This window comes from Epinephelus moara, chromosome 2 (genome assembly GCF_006386435.1).
Source record: "Epinephelus moara isolate mb chromosome 2, YSFRI_EMoa_1.0, whole genome shotgun sequence".
Classification (NCBI taxonomy): Eukaryota; Metazoa; Chordata; class Actinopteri; order Perciformes; family Serranidae; genus Epinephelus; species Epinephelus moara.
This window is the reverse complement of record NC_065507.1, coordinates 21,716,209-21,733,024: the sequence shown is the minus strand read 5'-3', so window position 1 is coordinate 21,733,024 and position 16,816 is coordinate 21,716,209. Positions and strand designations below refer to the sequence as shown.

Genomic DNA, 16,816 nt, shown 5'->3' with positions numbered 1-16,816 from the left:
GTTTAGTCCCCCAAATCCCAAACAAGTATGTTTTACTAACCCCAAGATGACCTCTTCAGATTGCTTGTTTTGTCTCACCAGCAGCCAAAAACCCAAAGATATTAAATTTAAAATGATATAAAGAAATTCATCATTATCTCATGTTAGCATGAACAACTGAAGATGATTTTAGAATAAATATTAGCAACTGAAATCAAATCTAACTTAACATCAAGCTCACGTGAAGGTCAGAGAGCTGAAACTGTTGCTGCAGAAACACCGTAGCCTCTCACTTTCACTTGCTCGCTGTCAGCCTGGAGAGAAATGACCTTATCATCGAGGAAGGTACGGCACTGTGAGCACTTGTGCACACGTGTGTGTTTATAAGAGCGACTTTATGTGGTGGTAGTTCAGATTTATAGCTGTCACTGTCCATGTTTCCAGCACATAATATATTTAGCTGTGCTATCAGTGAGGCCTTCTGGTGCAGTTGAAGAGGTTAAACCACAGTGACACACTGCTCCTCTACCCTCTCCTTCCACTCTCTAAATAGGCTGTCCATTCTTTCGAGATCCTCTCTTTATCTGACTTAAACCTTGCTCTTTTCTTGCCGCCGCTCCTTGAACTGTTCAGTTATAGTCTTGAATTTCAGATTAGGCTGTGAATATGGTCTTCACTGCCCTCTTCCTTCTCTCTTATCCCCGATATCCTGCCTTTTCAATTGTTGACTGTTTGTTTACGGTCTGTGTCCCCTTTTTTTGTGCTCTTATCCTGCATCCTTCCTTCCTCTCTCTGTCTGTCTGTCTGTCTGTCCGCCTCTCTCCTCAGGGGGTCCATCACTAACTGGTCCTCTATCTCTGCAGTGCCAGGCGGAGGGAGGATGTGGAAATGAATTTAGAGCCTGGGTACATGGCCGTTGCACTTTAAGTTACTAGAAACTATAATACACAGATAACTTGGGCCATAACAGATGGGTGTGAAATAAATAACATCATACTGTATGCACAACGGAGCAGTATTAGAAGATATGGAACAGCTAATCATTAACTTGATGCATACATGTGTTTCTATGCACACGTGTCAGTGGTGAGGTTGAGCAGTAGGGGGATTTGTTATCGGTGACTTTTTCATGCGGTTATATCCCCATGCCATCGGATCATGCTAATGCACAGCCAGCACCACTTGTGAACTCACAAATGGAATGATGCAAATAGCCGTAGCTAATCCACGATGTCCATAATCCCAGTCACAACTGACCAGCTCTCCTGGATCAGGACCTGGATGTGTGATGGCTGTTAAGAGTGCTGCAATGTTGCTTCTGTGTGTTGTGTGCACATATGTATTATGTGTAATGACAAAGGTCCAGGGCGTGCTGAGCTTTTTGTGGTTAGTATTTTCTTCTTAAAGCAATTATTCTTTACTTTTGGATTGGTTTTGGTGGTGTGTTTTGTGTGCCTGGCCACATGTGAAATGCATTAGCAAGGGTGCGATAGCAGTGTTTGTTTTCTGCACACATCCAGTCGATGGAAAAAGCAAGGATATTTGAATTTCCTGTTTGGTGAGTGATACGTGGATGAGACAAATGACTTCTGTTTTAGTGGTTACACTGAATACACTGCACCACAGAGCACCTCATGAAAGTGCATCAGACATAGACGCTAGGCTTGGGTGGTGCTTTACAAAACAGCATCTCTGTATCAGTTTAACAGAGAGAGCGGTGTCGGTACTTTTGATGGTAGTATAATCATGTCATCGGGACTTCTAAATATCTTGGTAAACCTGAATATAAGTGTTGTGAAGACAGATTTTGTTTTTTTTGGGGGGTTTTTTAAGATATATTTTGGGGCATTTTAGCCTTTAATTGATAGGACAGTCAAGTGTGAAAGGGGGAGAGAGAGAGGGAGTGACATGCAGCAAAGGGCCACAGGCTGGAGTCGAACCCGGGCCGCTGCAGCAACAGCCTTGTACATGGGGCGCCTGCTCTATCCACTAAGCCACTGACGCCCCGTGAAGGCAGATTTTTACATATATATTTTTTCAGCAGCTGTTTACGCCTCACCTGTCAACTCCTGTGCACAAATGACATGATTTCCATTTTCCTCCATGCTCTGGTGAAGGTCACCAGGCTGTTGTTTGTTTGACATGGCCAGAATAAATTGGTGAAAATGAGATTAGCCAACTTTGTCCTGAATATCTGTGTGTGTGTGTGTGTGTGTGTGTGTGTGTGTGTTACTTTTTTACCTTTGGGTATTTAAGGATGGAATTGTTTCAGACCTGTTTTCATCAGCATTCATATCATATTTAGAATCTATCTTTTATGTTTGTTTATGCCTTTGACGGGTAAGATAGCACAGCCTGAGCAGGAAGCTGTATCAGTATAAGGACTCCCACCCCATCCACCCGCAGCCCACTCCCCTGTCCACAACCCTAGTTTTGTACTAATGGACAACAAGTCTCCAGAGAGACGGAGAATAAGGGGGGGGGGGGGCGGGGGGGGGCGGTGGAATAGAGTGATGGAGACGGGTAAGAGTTTATATGGAAAAAAAAACTTGACAGATGGAGATGGGAAAATCTATATGATGAGGATAATGTGGGTGAGAGCAAGAGAGATAGAAAAATAATAAGAGAGAGCAGAGCGGAAGTGCGTGTGGTTGCAGACTGACATCATGCAGAAGGAGTGAGGAAAGAAGGGGAAACATGTTTGGGGACTGGAGCAAAGGGAGGGCCAGCCGGCCTGGTGTCTTAGAGAATAAGGGAGAGAGATTTTTTCCCTGCTGCCTCTCTGTCATCATCATCACCATCACACTGCTTCATGACTATTTCATGACCTTTGTTTCTGTCAACTCCCAGCCTTCCTGAGTGTATAATACTGTACAACCAGAGGGCTTAGAGGAAAACCATGCAAGCAAGTGGGCCTCCGTGTTTATCTGCGTTTAGCAGTTTTCCATATGAACTGTACTGAAATTAGTAAGAGAGTTTTGTCATTGTGTCAGGGGATAGCTTGAAGAGGATCACTGTGATATCTCTAAGTACCTCTATATATGTTGACTTTATAAAAGCCCTTCATTTTGTATTAAATTAGGAAAATTAATCCCTTCAATTTTCCACTTCCACGCAACATTCCTTTTGAGATCCAGCTCACATGCATGGTTATCTCATTCAGCCCATGTGCACTCTCCATTTAAGCGAACATGTCAAAGCAATAAGGATTTTTTGGTATTTCAAAACAGGCCTGACTGACAATTACTCCCTGGCTAACTCTTCCTCTTTGCCCTGTAATAATAGGAATGCAGCCACCCTGTGAAAGCTACACAGTCTTTCCTCACAGGCAGTGAACACAGCCTCTTTCCCACTGCCCCTTGTAGCACGTGTTATGATGAACTTCACGCCCTGCCACCCTAGCATTAGCTTCAGGCTGCACTCCAGTACACTACAGATGCATCCTATCTTCCGTCTTGTCCTTGATCCAGTCAGTGACCTAGAAAGGGCTGCTACAGTCAAGGCGAGATTTGCTTTCTTGTTTTGACAGTTTTAAACCAATAGATTGGGAAATTCTTGCAAGGAAAAATAAGGAGGGAAAAAAGCAACGGGGAAATGAAGATGTGGTATTTGGGTATGTAATGCTGTTTGTGATTAGGCAGGGCGAGAGCAATGTGACAGGTCAGACCCTGACCCTTAACTCATCCAGGCCTCGCCACGCCCTGCCCCTCTTCCCCGAGGGGATTCCAATGTGCAGCTCACATGACCCAGGCCACTGACCTCTCTCCCCTTCCCCTCATACCCATTCTTCTCCAGTACACCCCCATCCTCTCCATGTGCACTAACTTCCCACCCTCTGTCTCTGCCCACCCCCTCCCAGTGTCTTCCACTCCTTCCTGCATCTCCTCCCATTCTCTCTCCCTCTCCTCTTCTGCTTACCCTCATGTTTCAGGGTCAGAGGCAGATGCAGTGCAGGCCCTAACCTATCTCTGCCTCAGCCCTAAACAGCCCTGGGCCTCGAGACAGTGGTATGTGACTGGACATGCGCACCAGACACCAGGCCTCAGGGTGAACTGGGAGACTGGCTGTCTGAGTGCTCAGTAACTGGACTGCCGCATTATAAGGCTAGTTTAGCTCAGGCGGTGGTGTCTTTATAGGTCTGCGAAAAGAGGAAATGTATTCCCTAAATGACTCGATCTATTGTGTATGAAATGTTGCACTTGGACTGCCAGTAGACAGGCTGTTGAAACAAGCTGAATTGTGCAGTTGTAATGTCATATATGTTCCATGTTTCTGTCAGTTTGGCCCGGGCAGAGCAGTCAGTCTCATGAGGCATTTTATTTTCTTCCATTATCTGCTGCTGCTGTGTTTTAAACTGATGCATCCTCACATCACCTAAGATTGAATTCTGAGCTGTCTGTTTGCCTCTCGCTCTGACATGTCACTCGGACACACTTGGAAAAAAAGTGCATTATTTTCTTTTGTTTGCCATTTCTTTTGTGGTTATTGCAAAAATGCCCCAGCTCTCTGTCACATACATACACACGCTTACCTGCACTCTACTGCAGCAAGTATAACTGTCGCAAACAGTGTATGAATTTAAAGATTTGCATACACATAAGAACATTCTTAGAAAAAGAAAGGTGGGGTCAGTGAAGCAGATGTTAGCGATGCATCTGTGCGAGTGTTGAGCCTGGCCAGCCTCCAGGTCCATAGGGACTTTAGGAGTGCTTGACTTTATTTAATCCAGACACTCTCACAACCGGTCACAAACATGACCTATTTCACACATGACACACTCATCACCAGGCTGTTACATAGGATAAACAAGCAGCCTGTGTGTGTATGTGTGTGTGCACTGTGCATATGCATGTGTGCATTTTAATGTGTGAACTCATATAGGTCATTTGTGCTAATGTGGGTCTGCACCAGAGCCTCTGTACTTATCTGTATGTAACACCCTCTGTCAGCTCAGTAGGCAGCTACTTCGAGCATGTCACAACAGTTCAGTCTGTGCAGAGATGCAGTTCACGGCAACCTTCCCAATAGCAGAGCTCACAAACCTACCTGAGAGAGAGAGAATGAAAAGAAAATACTGGTATACACAATTTAGATTACAGTAAATTACTGTCTTTAAAGGATCTGCACCACGTAATTGTAATTATTTAGTAAGTAACTGCTGATAAATCAGCTCCACAAGACATTAGAGGTATTTATTTTCAGGCTTCATAGTGAATGGACATCCCATCACATTTTTATTCCTGTGAACCTGGTGGGTGGGATCATGTAGATAAAGTATATAAAAAAATGATGATTAACAGGCTGGATGCAAGTTCTGTTTGGCCAGCGGACCATATCCAGGGGCAGCAGGTTATGTTTTTGTGGCTGATTGTAGTCGAGGCTGTCTGCTCTGTAATGTGAACATGACTAGGTCAGGGCACAGGTGCGCTTTTAACCTGCTGACTCCAGCTCTATAGATACCACACCTGCAGTTCTTCTCATCGAGCCAAGGCTAGGCAAGTCTAGGCTGGGTGTACTGTACTGTTTTCCCACTGGTTGTGTTCATATCTGGTGCGCGCGCACACACACACACACACACACACACACACACACACACACACACACAAGCATACGGAGAGGAAAATAAACACACACGCAGTAAACATACTTACAAGAGAGGCTGCAAAGAGAAGGCTATGAATTAACCATAATACCCAGGTCATATACCTATTCCAAAAGTATCGGCCAGCCAGCCTGGCTGAGCATAACACACACTACAACTTATTAATACAGAGAACAGGTCTACCCCTGAGTGCCTTGATCCATTTTTCATGCATGTTTCCTCTACAAATATCAAAACACCAGACATTCTTTTTGATATTGATTCCTTTTTCTGCTGGCACTTGGTTATACACCTGGTGCAGCACTGGGGAGGTCTCGCCTCTCAAATGTTAATTCACAGTCTGATTGGAATTTGCTTTAGTAAAACTCAGGATTTCAAGGCTCCGCCATAACTGTCAGCTTTGAACTTCGATTAGTGGCACTCAGCTTTCAAGTAAAACTCGGAAATGTACAGTATATGCAGTAGTCGATACAAGGCAGGTGTGAAGCTGTGTTTTTTATCTACAGTGTGTTCCACTGTAGTGAGTTTCTTACTCCTCCTACCATTTCCTTTTTATTGTCTCCCCCTCTGGTGGGCAATGTTGGGCTTTGAAGTTCATCTTTGCGCATCCACAGTTCTCTGTTGTCTGACAAATTCAATTCAGCAGCAACGAAGGCTTTGTCTGCTTTTGTGCTCTCTGTCAAAAGAGCTATTCATGTTTAATAGTGGTTTTAATGTCTGTTTTACTACATTAACGCCTCAGTTATGACATGGAGGGGGTGGTCTCGTACTGCAAGTCTGTGTGCTAGCTGTCTTGAAAGATTTTTGTTCCTCGCAAATTATGCTGTCAAAGAGGGCCATTCCACAAAGAGCATCCCCCATCTCTCATCCTCTCCCTCGTTATTTTTAGGTCGGATCTACTAATGGAATAAATGATACAGAGATTGGCCAGCCAACTAAGCCTCTATATGTGTTTGTATGTGCTATTTCTCGACAGCACGGCACCAGTTTGTTGCCTGTACTGTAGGTAAATATGTTGAGACATTAGTGATGGTACACCAGCCAACTCTGATCTGTTTGCAGAGTGCTGTATAGTGAGAAACATAGGAAAACATGTTTTTGATGGAGATGAGTCAGCCAACAGGCAATGCAGCCTTTTAAAATGCAGATGGCTTTCCCTAGTTGGCCAATTAGTAACTTTAGCTCTGGAACACTTATCTGCTTTCATCTTCTTGTGTGTGTCTTTCATTTGGGGTGCAGGGAGCTTAGTGTGCCTGTTTTCACAAGTGTGTGGTGGTGCGTGTGTTTGTGTGCACGTTCATGTGTCTGTTTTCTGCGATAGTGAAAACCCCACATAACTTTATTCTACTGCTGCTGGCAGTGAGACGACCAACCATAGTGTTAGATGTTGGGATAATAAGCCAAAACACATACTGAGACTCAACGAACATAGGAAGGAAATGTGGAAGGCACCACTGTTAGCTGTGAAGTCCTGGCAGTATAAAAATTAAATGAGTTAAATGGGGAAAAATTGCCTTTTACTGAGCTACAGCTGGGTTAAGTAATGTGCAGCATTCCAGCAGCTTTGCCACTGACCTCAATCTTTTCAGGAAACACTCAGTGGAGAAATAGGATCACAGATTAAACATTATTAACAGCACATAGGCACACTGTAAGAATTTAGATGAGACACAATAGCTTTCTAATAATAAAGCCTGTCATTGGAATGTATGTTTCTGTATGTCTCTAGATTAATTATATCTCCCATTCTCTCTCTGTCTCTCTCTATCATGCAGGACCAAACCCCAGCGCAGTGAGTTCCTCTTGCATGGAAACCCTCCTTTCCTGGCAGCCTTCTCCTCTCCCTAGAGCTAGTGGCCAGCATGGCAGGATGAGCCTCTGCCAGCGATGATGATGGCCAAAAAGCAAGATGTCCGGGCACCCACCTACAACCTGGTCGTGGTTGGGCTGTCCGGCACGGAGAAGGAGAAAGGCCAGTGTGGTGTGGGCAAGTCTTGCCTGTGTAACCGCTTTGTCCGGCCAAGTGCAGATGACTTCCATCTAGACCACACCTCCGTTCTCAGCACCAGTGACTTTGGAGGCCGTGTGGTGAACAATGATCACTTCCTGTTCTGGGGAGAGGCCGGGCGAACGCTGGAGGAGGGGCCCGAATGCCGTATGAATGTGGTGGAGCAGACGGAGTTCATTGATGATCAGACGTTCCAGCCACACAGAAGCACGGCGCTCCAGCCGTACATTAAGAGAGCGGCTTCCACCAAGCTGGCTTCGGCTGAGAAGCTGATGTACTTTTGCACAGACCAGCTGGGACTGGAGCAGGACTTTGAGCAGAAGCAGATGCCTGAAGGCAAGCTTGTGGTGGATGGCTTCTTACTCTGTGTGGATGTTAGCAGGGGTATGAATCGGAGCTTTGAGGACCAGATGAAGTTTGTTACCAATCTGTACAACCAGCTAGCCAAAACGAAGAAACCTGTGGTACTGGTTCTCACCAAATGTGATGAAGGAGTTGAGCGCTATATTAAAGACTCGCACACTTTTGCCCTAGCCAAGAAGAACCTACAGGTGGTAGAAACATCAGCACGCTCTAATGTCAACGTTGATCTAGCCTTTCTTACACTGGTTCAGCTAATAGACAAGAGTAGGGGAAAGCCCAAGATCATCCCTTACTTTGAGGCACTGAAACAGCAGAGTCAACAGATTGCCTCAGCCAAAGACCGCTATGAGTGGCTGGTCAACCGAATTGTGAAGAATCACAATGAGACATGGCCCACTGTCAGTCGCCGCATGCAGTCTGCCCCTGAGTACAAGGACTATGTTTTCCTTGAGGGGACAGCTAAAGCCAAGAAGCTCTTCCAGCAGCATGTGCATAGACTTAAACAAGAGCATATAGAGAAACGTAGGAAGGTCTATCTAAGTACTCTACCACAGGCCTTGTCAGTACTGTTACCAGAGTTGGATGAGATAGACCACTTGAGCTGGTCTGGGGTTCAGAAAGTCCTGGAGACAAAGAGAGATTTCTCCCAGTGGTTTGTAGTGCTAGATGACACCCCTTGGGAGACCACACCACACATTGATAACATGGAGGATGATCGAATTCCCCAAGACCTCCTGGAGACCCCCGCAGCTGAATCTATCTATGAGACCCACCTCGAGCAGCTAAGGAATGAGCGCAAACGGGCTGAGATGAGATGGGAGTTCAAGGAGAAGCTAAGTGTCTCTCCTTTCATCACACCAGGGAAACCCTGGGAGGAGGCCCGAAGCTTCATCATGAATGAAGACTTCTACCAGTGGCTGGATGAGGCTGAATATCTGGATATCTACAACAAACACCAGAAGGAAATCATTGACCGAGCCAAAGAGGACTTTCAGGAGCTGCTTCTTGAATACTCTGAGCTCTTTTACGAGCTGGAAGTGGATGCAAAGCCGAGTAAAGAGAAAATGGGAGCCATTCAGGAGGTGTTGGGAGAGGAACAAAGGTTTAAAGCCCTACAGAAGCTGCAGGCAGAAAGGGATGCTCTGGTGTTGAAACATATCCACTTTGTGTACCATCCTACAAAGGACACCTGTCCCAACAGCCCCCACTGTGTGGACAGTAAGATAGAGCAGATCCTGGCCTCCAGATTCCCTACCCGCTACCCATCATCAGATAGTTCAAGACTGGATTTGGGGAGGGCTGAAAGGATAAATCTTGTCATCTTAGGGAAAGATGGGCTAGCCAGAGAAATGGCAAATGAGATAAGGGCCTTGTGCACCAGTGATGACCGGTACGTGTTAGATGGCAAGATGTATGAGTTAGCTCTTCGTCCAATAGAGGGCAATGTACGTCTGCCAGTCAATTCATTCCACACGCCAACCTTTACACCCCATGGTTGCCTGTGTTTGTACAACTCAAAGGAATCCCTCTCTTATGTTGTCGAGAGTTTAGAGAAGCTTAGGGAATCAACTATAAGCAGAAGGGAAAGGGAAAACAGCTTAGCCCAACTCCCGCTGTCCCTCCTTCTGGTCACCAAGCGGGGGGTGGGGTCCATTGGAGACATTGGAGGGGAGACAGCTCAGACTCTTATCCAACAAGGGCAGCAGGTGGCTGGAAAGTTGCAGTGTGCCTACCTAGACCCTGCCTCTCCAGGCATGGGATACGGTCGCAACGTCAATGAGAGGCAGATCAACCAGATGCTCAAGGGCCTCTTAGAATCAAGGAGGAGTGTGGGAAGCAGCTCCCCTCCTTTACCCCCTCCATCCTCTGCTTTCAGAGACTCTCAGTCCCAGCCGATGCTAGAGGCAGACCTGAGGATAGTCATGTGCCTGATGTGTGGTGACACATACGACATAGACCAGCTCCTTGCTCCCTTCCTGTTACCCCAGCATTGTCGTCCTGCCTCCAGCCTCAGCAGTGGCACCTCCGTTTTGCTGGATCTCAGTATAGGAGGTCAGAGGCAGAATATTGAGCTGTCACTGCTCTCCTTTCATTCCTCATTCTCGCTCCGCAAGACCAAGCTCGTCCATGGCTACATTGCAGTTTACTCTGCTCGCCGCAAGGCCTCTATGGAGACATTATGTGCTTTTCTGTGTGAGGTCCAAGATATCATCCCAGTCCAGTTGCTAGCAGTAGGGGAGAGCCAGATGGAGCTGTCGGACTCAGAGTCAGCAAAGGAGCAGGTCAGTCAGGGAGAGGAACTGGCCCATGAAATAGAGGCCAGGTTTAACACAGTAATATGTGGACATGGTGGGGTAGTGGGGGGCCTTCATAAGATAGACCTTTTCCAGTCCTTCTTCAAGGAGGCGGTAGAGAAGCGCACTATTGTTGAGGCTACACACATGTATGACAATGTGGCAGAGGCATGTACCAATGAGAGCATCAGCCCTCGCTGTGGCTCTCCTAGTCCAGTTAACATTCTCATGGACTCAGAGGATGATATCGAACCATCACCACCTTACCCTACCTTGAGGGAGGATGGCAGTCTCAGTTCCCACCTTGGAACCTTTAAGCTGCCAGATCTGGATTCAAGTGATACCTTCTCTGTCATTTCTGAGCTTAGCACCTTTGAGAGCAAGCTGAACAACAAGGTTCCTCCACAAGTGAAGCCCAAGCCTGTCCGTAAGGTTAACCTCGGCCCCTACATGGACCAGCAGGGTGGCACCAACCGCCGCTCCTTGCCCCAAGCTGTCACCTGGGCTCCAGGTAGCGATGGTGGCTATGACCCCTCAGACTACGCAGAGCCCATGGATGCTGTGAGCAAACCTCGACCCACAGAGGAGGAAAATATATACTCTGTCCCTCATGACAGCACACAGGGCAAGATTATCACCATCCGCAACGCCAACAAGGGTCACTCCAACGGGAGTGCCGGGGGGAATGGCTCAGACAGTGAGGCTGATAGCAGCTCACTAGAGCGCAGGAGAAAGTTGTCCGCCATCGGGGTAAAGCCCAAGCTTTACAGAGACAGATCCAAACGGCTTGGCAAGTTCAGCAGTTTCAGGACGAGCTTCTCAATAGGCAGTGATGATGAGATGGGCGGTCCACCCAAGGCTAGCCAGGATGACGGAGGAGCCCAGAAAGACAACTCCATCGAAGAGAGTGAAGACCCCAAAAGGAGAAATATTCTGAAGAGCCTGCGCAGAAATGCAAAGGTTAGTGTTGTTGCATCCTCTGTTTTTGTGAGATATGAGTGATGTATGGGTTAAATATTCAAATATGTCTGCACTCTGTGAAAAGACTAAAGAAGGGTTAAATCTTAAATTAAGTTTTATTTAAATTAAAAAACACTTACTTTTAATTAGTTGATTCAGCTATTCACAAACACAGCAGTGTTATTCCAAAATTATGCATATTTATTTTGGAACACTGCCCAAATTAATCACTTCAGTCATCTTGAAATATTGAGAGTTTTCTTAACCAAGGCTTAAAATAACCTCCTAACTAAAAAGTGTCGTGCCCTTGTGAGTATTTTGACAGGGGAAGTGCCACTTGTTTAATGAGTGGAAATTTAATTTTTGAGCAAAACACTTACTGTAAATTGTAAGTAATGGCTGACTCAGGATGTTGTGCAGTCATAAAGCTTTGTCTGAAGTATATAAGCACATTTATTTGTTTATGGACAGATGTTTGTTAGGGACAGACATTTGTTTATGGCTTAGATTGAACACCTTTGCTTTTGTGTATAACTGTGTAATCATTTAAGTTGTGGAATCACTAATGAGTTCAGTATAATCTCTCTGCTCTCTGCAGTTTAGCAAACATGGCACACTGTAGGAGTTCCTCGAAAAACATGTCTGCTATTTTTTTTTCCCTGACCGCTTTGTGAGAGCTCCATAAACTAGCCAGATAATCAGAGGAAAAAGAGACAAACTCCAGTCACTGAACTTCTATACCAGAAGGCAGAAAGCCTTAATGAATAGGGACAGAGCCACAGTATACACTGTGCTATTTTATCTGTCTGTGCTCATGTGTATGTCTGCTTGGCTGCATCAGGCCTCCCATTATATAAAAGCCGGCATAATGATGTTTGACATTTTTTATAGCAAGATTTTAAGAGCATCAACACAATTCTCACAATTCTCGCTCTAGTGGTACATGAAGAGAAATTAAAGCTAATGTTATATCTGAGAAAATTAAGTGTAACACCCCTGCTGCTCAGGAAACAATAGTATTAACAAGAGAAAAAAAGCTGAGAAAATTTCTGCACAGGAGTCCGTCACTCCTTAATTATCATTTACAAAACCTGATTATGCAGTCACCTTGCTTTCTGCCTTGCTTGTAGTATGGCTAAGCAATGTTTACAACCTGGTTGCCAGCGGGTGCGGTGCCTTTGCCGTTAGTGATCCAGTGATTGACATCAGCATCATCTCGTTAAGGCAGCGTTGTTTACTGTGGACTGTTGTGGTGCTGCAGTGAAGCGTGTGCCAAGACTGGTCAGCTTGTTCCTAAGACTCCAAATCTTTCCCCGTCAGCTTGGCTTTCTTTGCTTCCTTCCTTTCATTCTCTCATATTCACAGTGTTTGTCTTCTCTTCTTGCTGATTCATACTTTCTGCCTCTCACATTCCTGTCACAGTCTTTCTCTCTCCCTCCATTATGTTCTCCTCATATCTCTTTATCCTCTTAGCCTCTGTCTGCCCCTCTCCTGTTCGTTGCCGTGCTTGTCTCTCACACGTGTTGTGACGATAGTTTTGACCTTACCCTGTTAGGCTTATCATTCAGGTATGCTGTTAATTCACACACATGGCGTGGTACAGAAGTGTCAGCTGAACAGGAGTTACAGCTGTGTATGTTGAGCGACTGTGATAATTACCATGGCTGTCAGAAGGGTGGAACAGGAGGGGGATGATTAATGTTTTCACACACTCAGCTGTGATGTCCAAGTACCTGCGTGAAGGCTGTCCTCTCACATAACTCTAACTGCCTTTACCACGTTCTTTCCTTCAGGCACTAACCAACTTAGCACAAAGTGTACTCAGTGTCATTTGTCCTTCTGAAAAAATGTGCAAGGACAGATTGCCAATGAATTGGAAAGCACAGTTTAGGTCCCGTGTTAGCAAGTAAGCTCCAGTAGCTCTGACTTCCACCTGACCCTGTGCTCTGACCCAGTCCTTTAAGGGCAGCGAGGGATCAATAATGTATCACATGACACATTATTAGCCGAGTTTCAAAACAAACCCCCAAGAAAATTAAAGCCAGCAGAACTTAGATAGGTGTCGTCACCGTTGCTCTAATTAGTGCCTCTGATTTGTGCCCTACAGCAGGTCTGGGATCTGGATATCCGCATTAAGGCCATTATTGCTTAATTGTGGTTGTAACAATGTGCTCAAGTTCCATCACCTGTTTTCTAAGCAGCTGTCTGAAAGATAAGAGTCCATTTTCAATCTGCTGCAGCCTGAAACCCCCTCAGGGTAACTGGCATGTTATTGAGTTATGTGGTCATCTCATGGAGGCGTGCTGCAGCAGTGACTTGGTGCGGGACCAGACGCTCCTTTTAGTGGCTTTTCAGGGTTGACAACCAGTCAGACTTTTAGTTTTAGGGTGAAGATGTGGGTTTATGCAGTGTAAACACTTTCCTAGTCACAGCCTTAGGGAACTGTCTACCACTCTTGAGTCATGACAAGTAGGAACAAATAATTAAAACTAGACTCTGGGCCTGTTTTAAAAGCCCCTTTACCTCAGGCAATGACCAACTGTGTGTCTGTCCCGCCTGCCCTCCCTCAGTGAGAGGCCGGAAACATTTCCTCTCTCTCTCTCCTGCAGCTTTTTTCAAACCTCCTCAGCCAGCAAGAGGAATGCTTCAAATTCCTCAGTCACCTAGTTCCAGTCTAGTGTCCTCCGTACGAGAAATAAGAGGGAAGGAGACAATCAAAAGAGACGGAGAAAACAAAACCACAGAAAGAAAATGAAATGGAGCCGGAGAAAAAATAAGAGTTGTGATAGAACTGGTATTTTTTTTTTTGTATTGCGGCTTTGTGTTTCAGCATCCTACAGCGCGCTGTGTATGTAAACGCTCACCATGGTGTCTGTATGTTATTATTAAGGATGTGTTTTGTTTGTCTTTTGTGGTAGAGGTCTGTTTTGTCTTCTCAGCGCTGGCAACATATCCTGTCTCAGTCAGCAACTAAAAGGAGTGGCCAGAAGGCAAAACTGCAGGGGGAGAAGACAGTGAGAGAGAAAAGTGGGTGGAAGAGAGAAGGCGGGGGGGCGGGGGAGTATAGAGACAGTCTGCTAAAGTGAGATAGGGCATAGATATACAACACAGTCAGTGTGATAGGACACAAATAAATTATGAGCTGCTACTTGGAGCTTAAAACCAAGCTGGCAGTCTAGCTCTCCACCACCACGGAGGCTGTTGTCTTGTAGCGTCACATTACTACCACTTTAATTCAACTAAACCCCCATGTGGGTGTTTTGTGCATGTGTGAGTACACACTTCACATGTACGTTTTGTACGTCGAGCATCACAGGAGGATCGGGCAGGGCGGCGGGGGAGTTAGCAGCGAATGATAAGTGAAGGAATTCCAGTCAGGATTCGGCTCATGCGGGGCTCATAATAGAAAGATAACTGGGCAGCAGTTACCGATTTGCTGGGAAAGTCTGCAGTTATTGAACCTAGATGCGTTTCAACACAGAGCCTCCATTGGCATCTCGGGGGCCTCGCTGAATGAAGTGCAGACTCTTCTAGTGAGCCAGTCGGTGTTATCGAGTTATCTTTGACATTTTGTTTTCCCGACACTTAAGCACCCAGTTGACTGGTGAAGTAGCGACAGTGCCCTTTTTATGCAGTTTATCATAGGAAAACACCCCAGAAAGAAGAGCCTGGATGATACTTGATCTGTGAGGCCAATATTGATATCGATACTTGAGAAGAATATAACAATATATTGACCAGTATTCTTCTTTTACACAAACATTCTTGTGAAAAAGGCATGTTAACAACAGTAATTATTAAATGGTTAACATCATTAAAGGTCCAGTGTGCAGGATTATGGGGCATCTATTGGCAGAAATGGAATATAATATTCATTACTATGTTTTCAGTAGTTTATAATCACCTGAAAAGAAGTCTCATGTTTTTGTTGCCTTAGAATGAGCCATTTATATCTACATACAGAGCGGGTCCTCTACCACAGTGTCAGCCATGTTGTTTCTACATCAGCCCAGAATGGACAAACCAAACACTGGCTCTAGATAGGGTCATTCGTGTACACATGCAGCACACAGGAGAAGTTTCAGTCATGCAACCTCACAGCTAGGTGCCACTAAATCCTACACACTAGACCTCTGAAATGAAAGCCATTTTTAATTTTAATAGAAAGCAAGATGAGAAAAATTAAAGATAAAATGTCCATAAGAAAGCCACCAACAAAGCATATATAGCTGCAGTTTACCTTTCCATCTCGCTTAGGTGTCTCCCAACACACTCGCTGATATTAATGTGTCTGTAATAACCACATATTAGCCCATGATATGTGCCTGCGCATGTGTCGGTCAGGCTCTTTGAGGTGGTAATGAAAGCCAGCTGAAAGATAACATAGATTTACAACAGAATAAATTCACTTAACTGCTCAAACATGCAGTGCAGAGAAACGTCCAGGTGAGCTTGTGTTGATCTGCTCCGTCTTAATTAGTGTTTCCCCGCTTGTTTCCTTGAGTACCGCTGTGAGTTAGTGTGTATATACATGCTATCGAAAATGTTTGGTGGAGTGCGGTGAGGCCAGTGTCTGGAGCAGAGGGCACGCCGGGCTCCTTCTCTCTAATGAGCACTCCTCTGCTCCTTTCCTGTGTCTGTCTGTCAGGCCTGCATTGCTCCCACAGTCTGTGTGCCCAGCCAACCATGCATCCCTGCCTCACCACCCAGCCTGCCAGGGCAGAACCTCAGGGGGCTGACAGACTTACTAGAGATCCAGGCCTTAGGGGCCTTCAAAACATTCCCACTGAACACCATTAAAGAACAGTACAATTACTGCTGATGCCACAGCCATACGGAGGCAGGCAGCAAATGTTGCAGGAGTGCATTAGAGGTCTCTTAACAGGAGAATAACAGGAGTTAGAAAGTAATTAAACAATGAATAAGAGAGTTTGATTATGTGAGAGCTGCAGTGCAGTAGAGAGAGAGAGGGAGAAAGGGAAGCAGAGAATGCCCAAGGAAGGAGGGCAAGGATGAAGGGACCAGAGTGACGAGCTGATGTATATCTCATTTATGCACAAAACAGGCAGGAATGTTTGATGACTTATCAGGTTAAGGTTTGAAGGAATGTGCGGGAACGGTGTGTGTGTGTGTGCATGTCTTCTTGCTCAGCTAGGTACAAACATAAAAACAGTCACTTTAAAATAATGTCACGGTCTTTTCCATTTAAATCAAGTCATTTCTAGAACAATGCCCCAAGGCTCGGTGTCATTTTGGAAATGTGTGCCTGTGTCAGCAGTGTCGATGCCAGTCAGCCTCAAATAATGTTGAATTTCGTCTCGGAATCCTCGGAGTAATCTGCTCTTTCTTTGCAATTTACTTCCAGAAACCACGACCCAAACCTAGGCATTCCATCTCGAAGCCCATCGAGAGCAACTACTTTGGTATGCCACTGTCCACCGTCGTCACTCCTGAGCGACCGATCCCCATCTTCATCGAGAAGTGCATTCGTTTCATTGAAACAACAGGTAAGAATCTGTTTTGCTTTACATAATAAGGAGCACAGACGCTTAATGGCATCAAGTCGGACGCAAAATAGGCTGTTATTTTCAGTCATTTAGGTATTACCTT

At 45.4% G+C, this 16,816-nt stretch overlaps 1 protein-coding gene across 2 annotated transcripts in view; it reads left to right on the top strand.

The window, feature by feature from the left end:
• arhgap35a (Rho GTPase activating protein 35a) overlaps positions 1 to 16,816 on the top strand; it is a 70,520-nt gene that overhangs the window by 36,904 nt on the left and 16,800 nt on the right. For both annotated transcript variants that reach the window (XM_050061953.1, XM_050061962.1), the window contains 2 exons: positions 7,357 to 11,206; positions 16,572 to 16,713. In XM_050061953.1, the coding sequence (XP_049917910.1) occupies positions 7,469 to 11,206; positions 16,572 to 16,713 (3,880 nt within the window). In that variant the 5' untranslated portion in view covers positions 7,357 to 7,468. The remainder of the gene's footprint in view (positions 1 to 7,356; positions 11,207 to 16,571; positions 16,714 to 16,816) is intronic.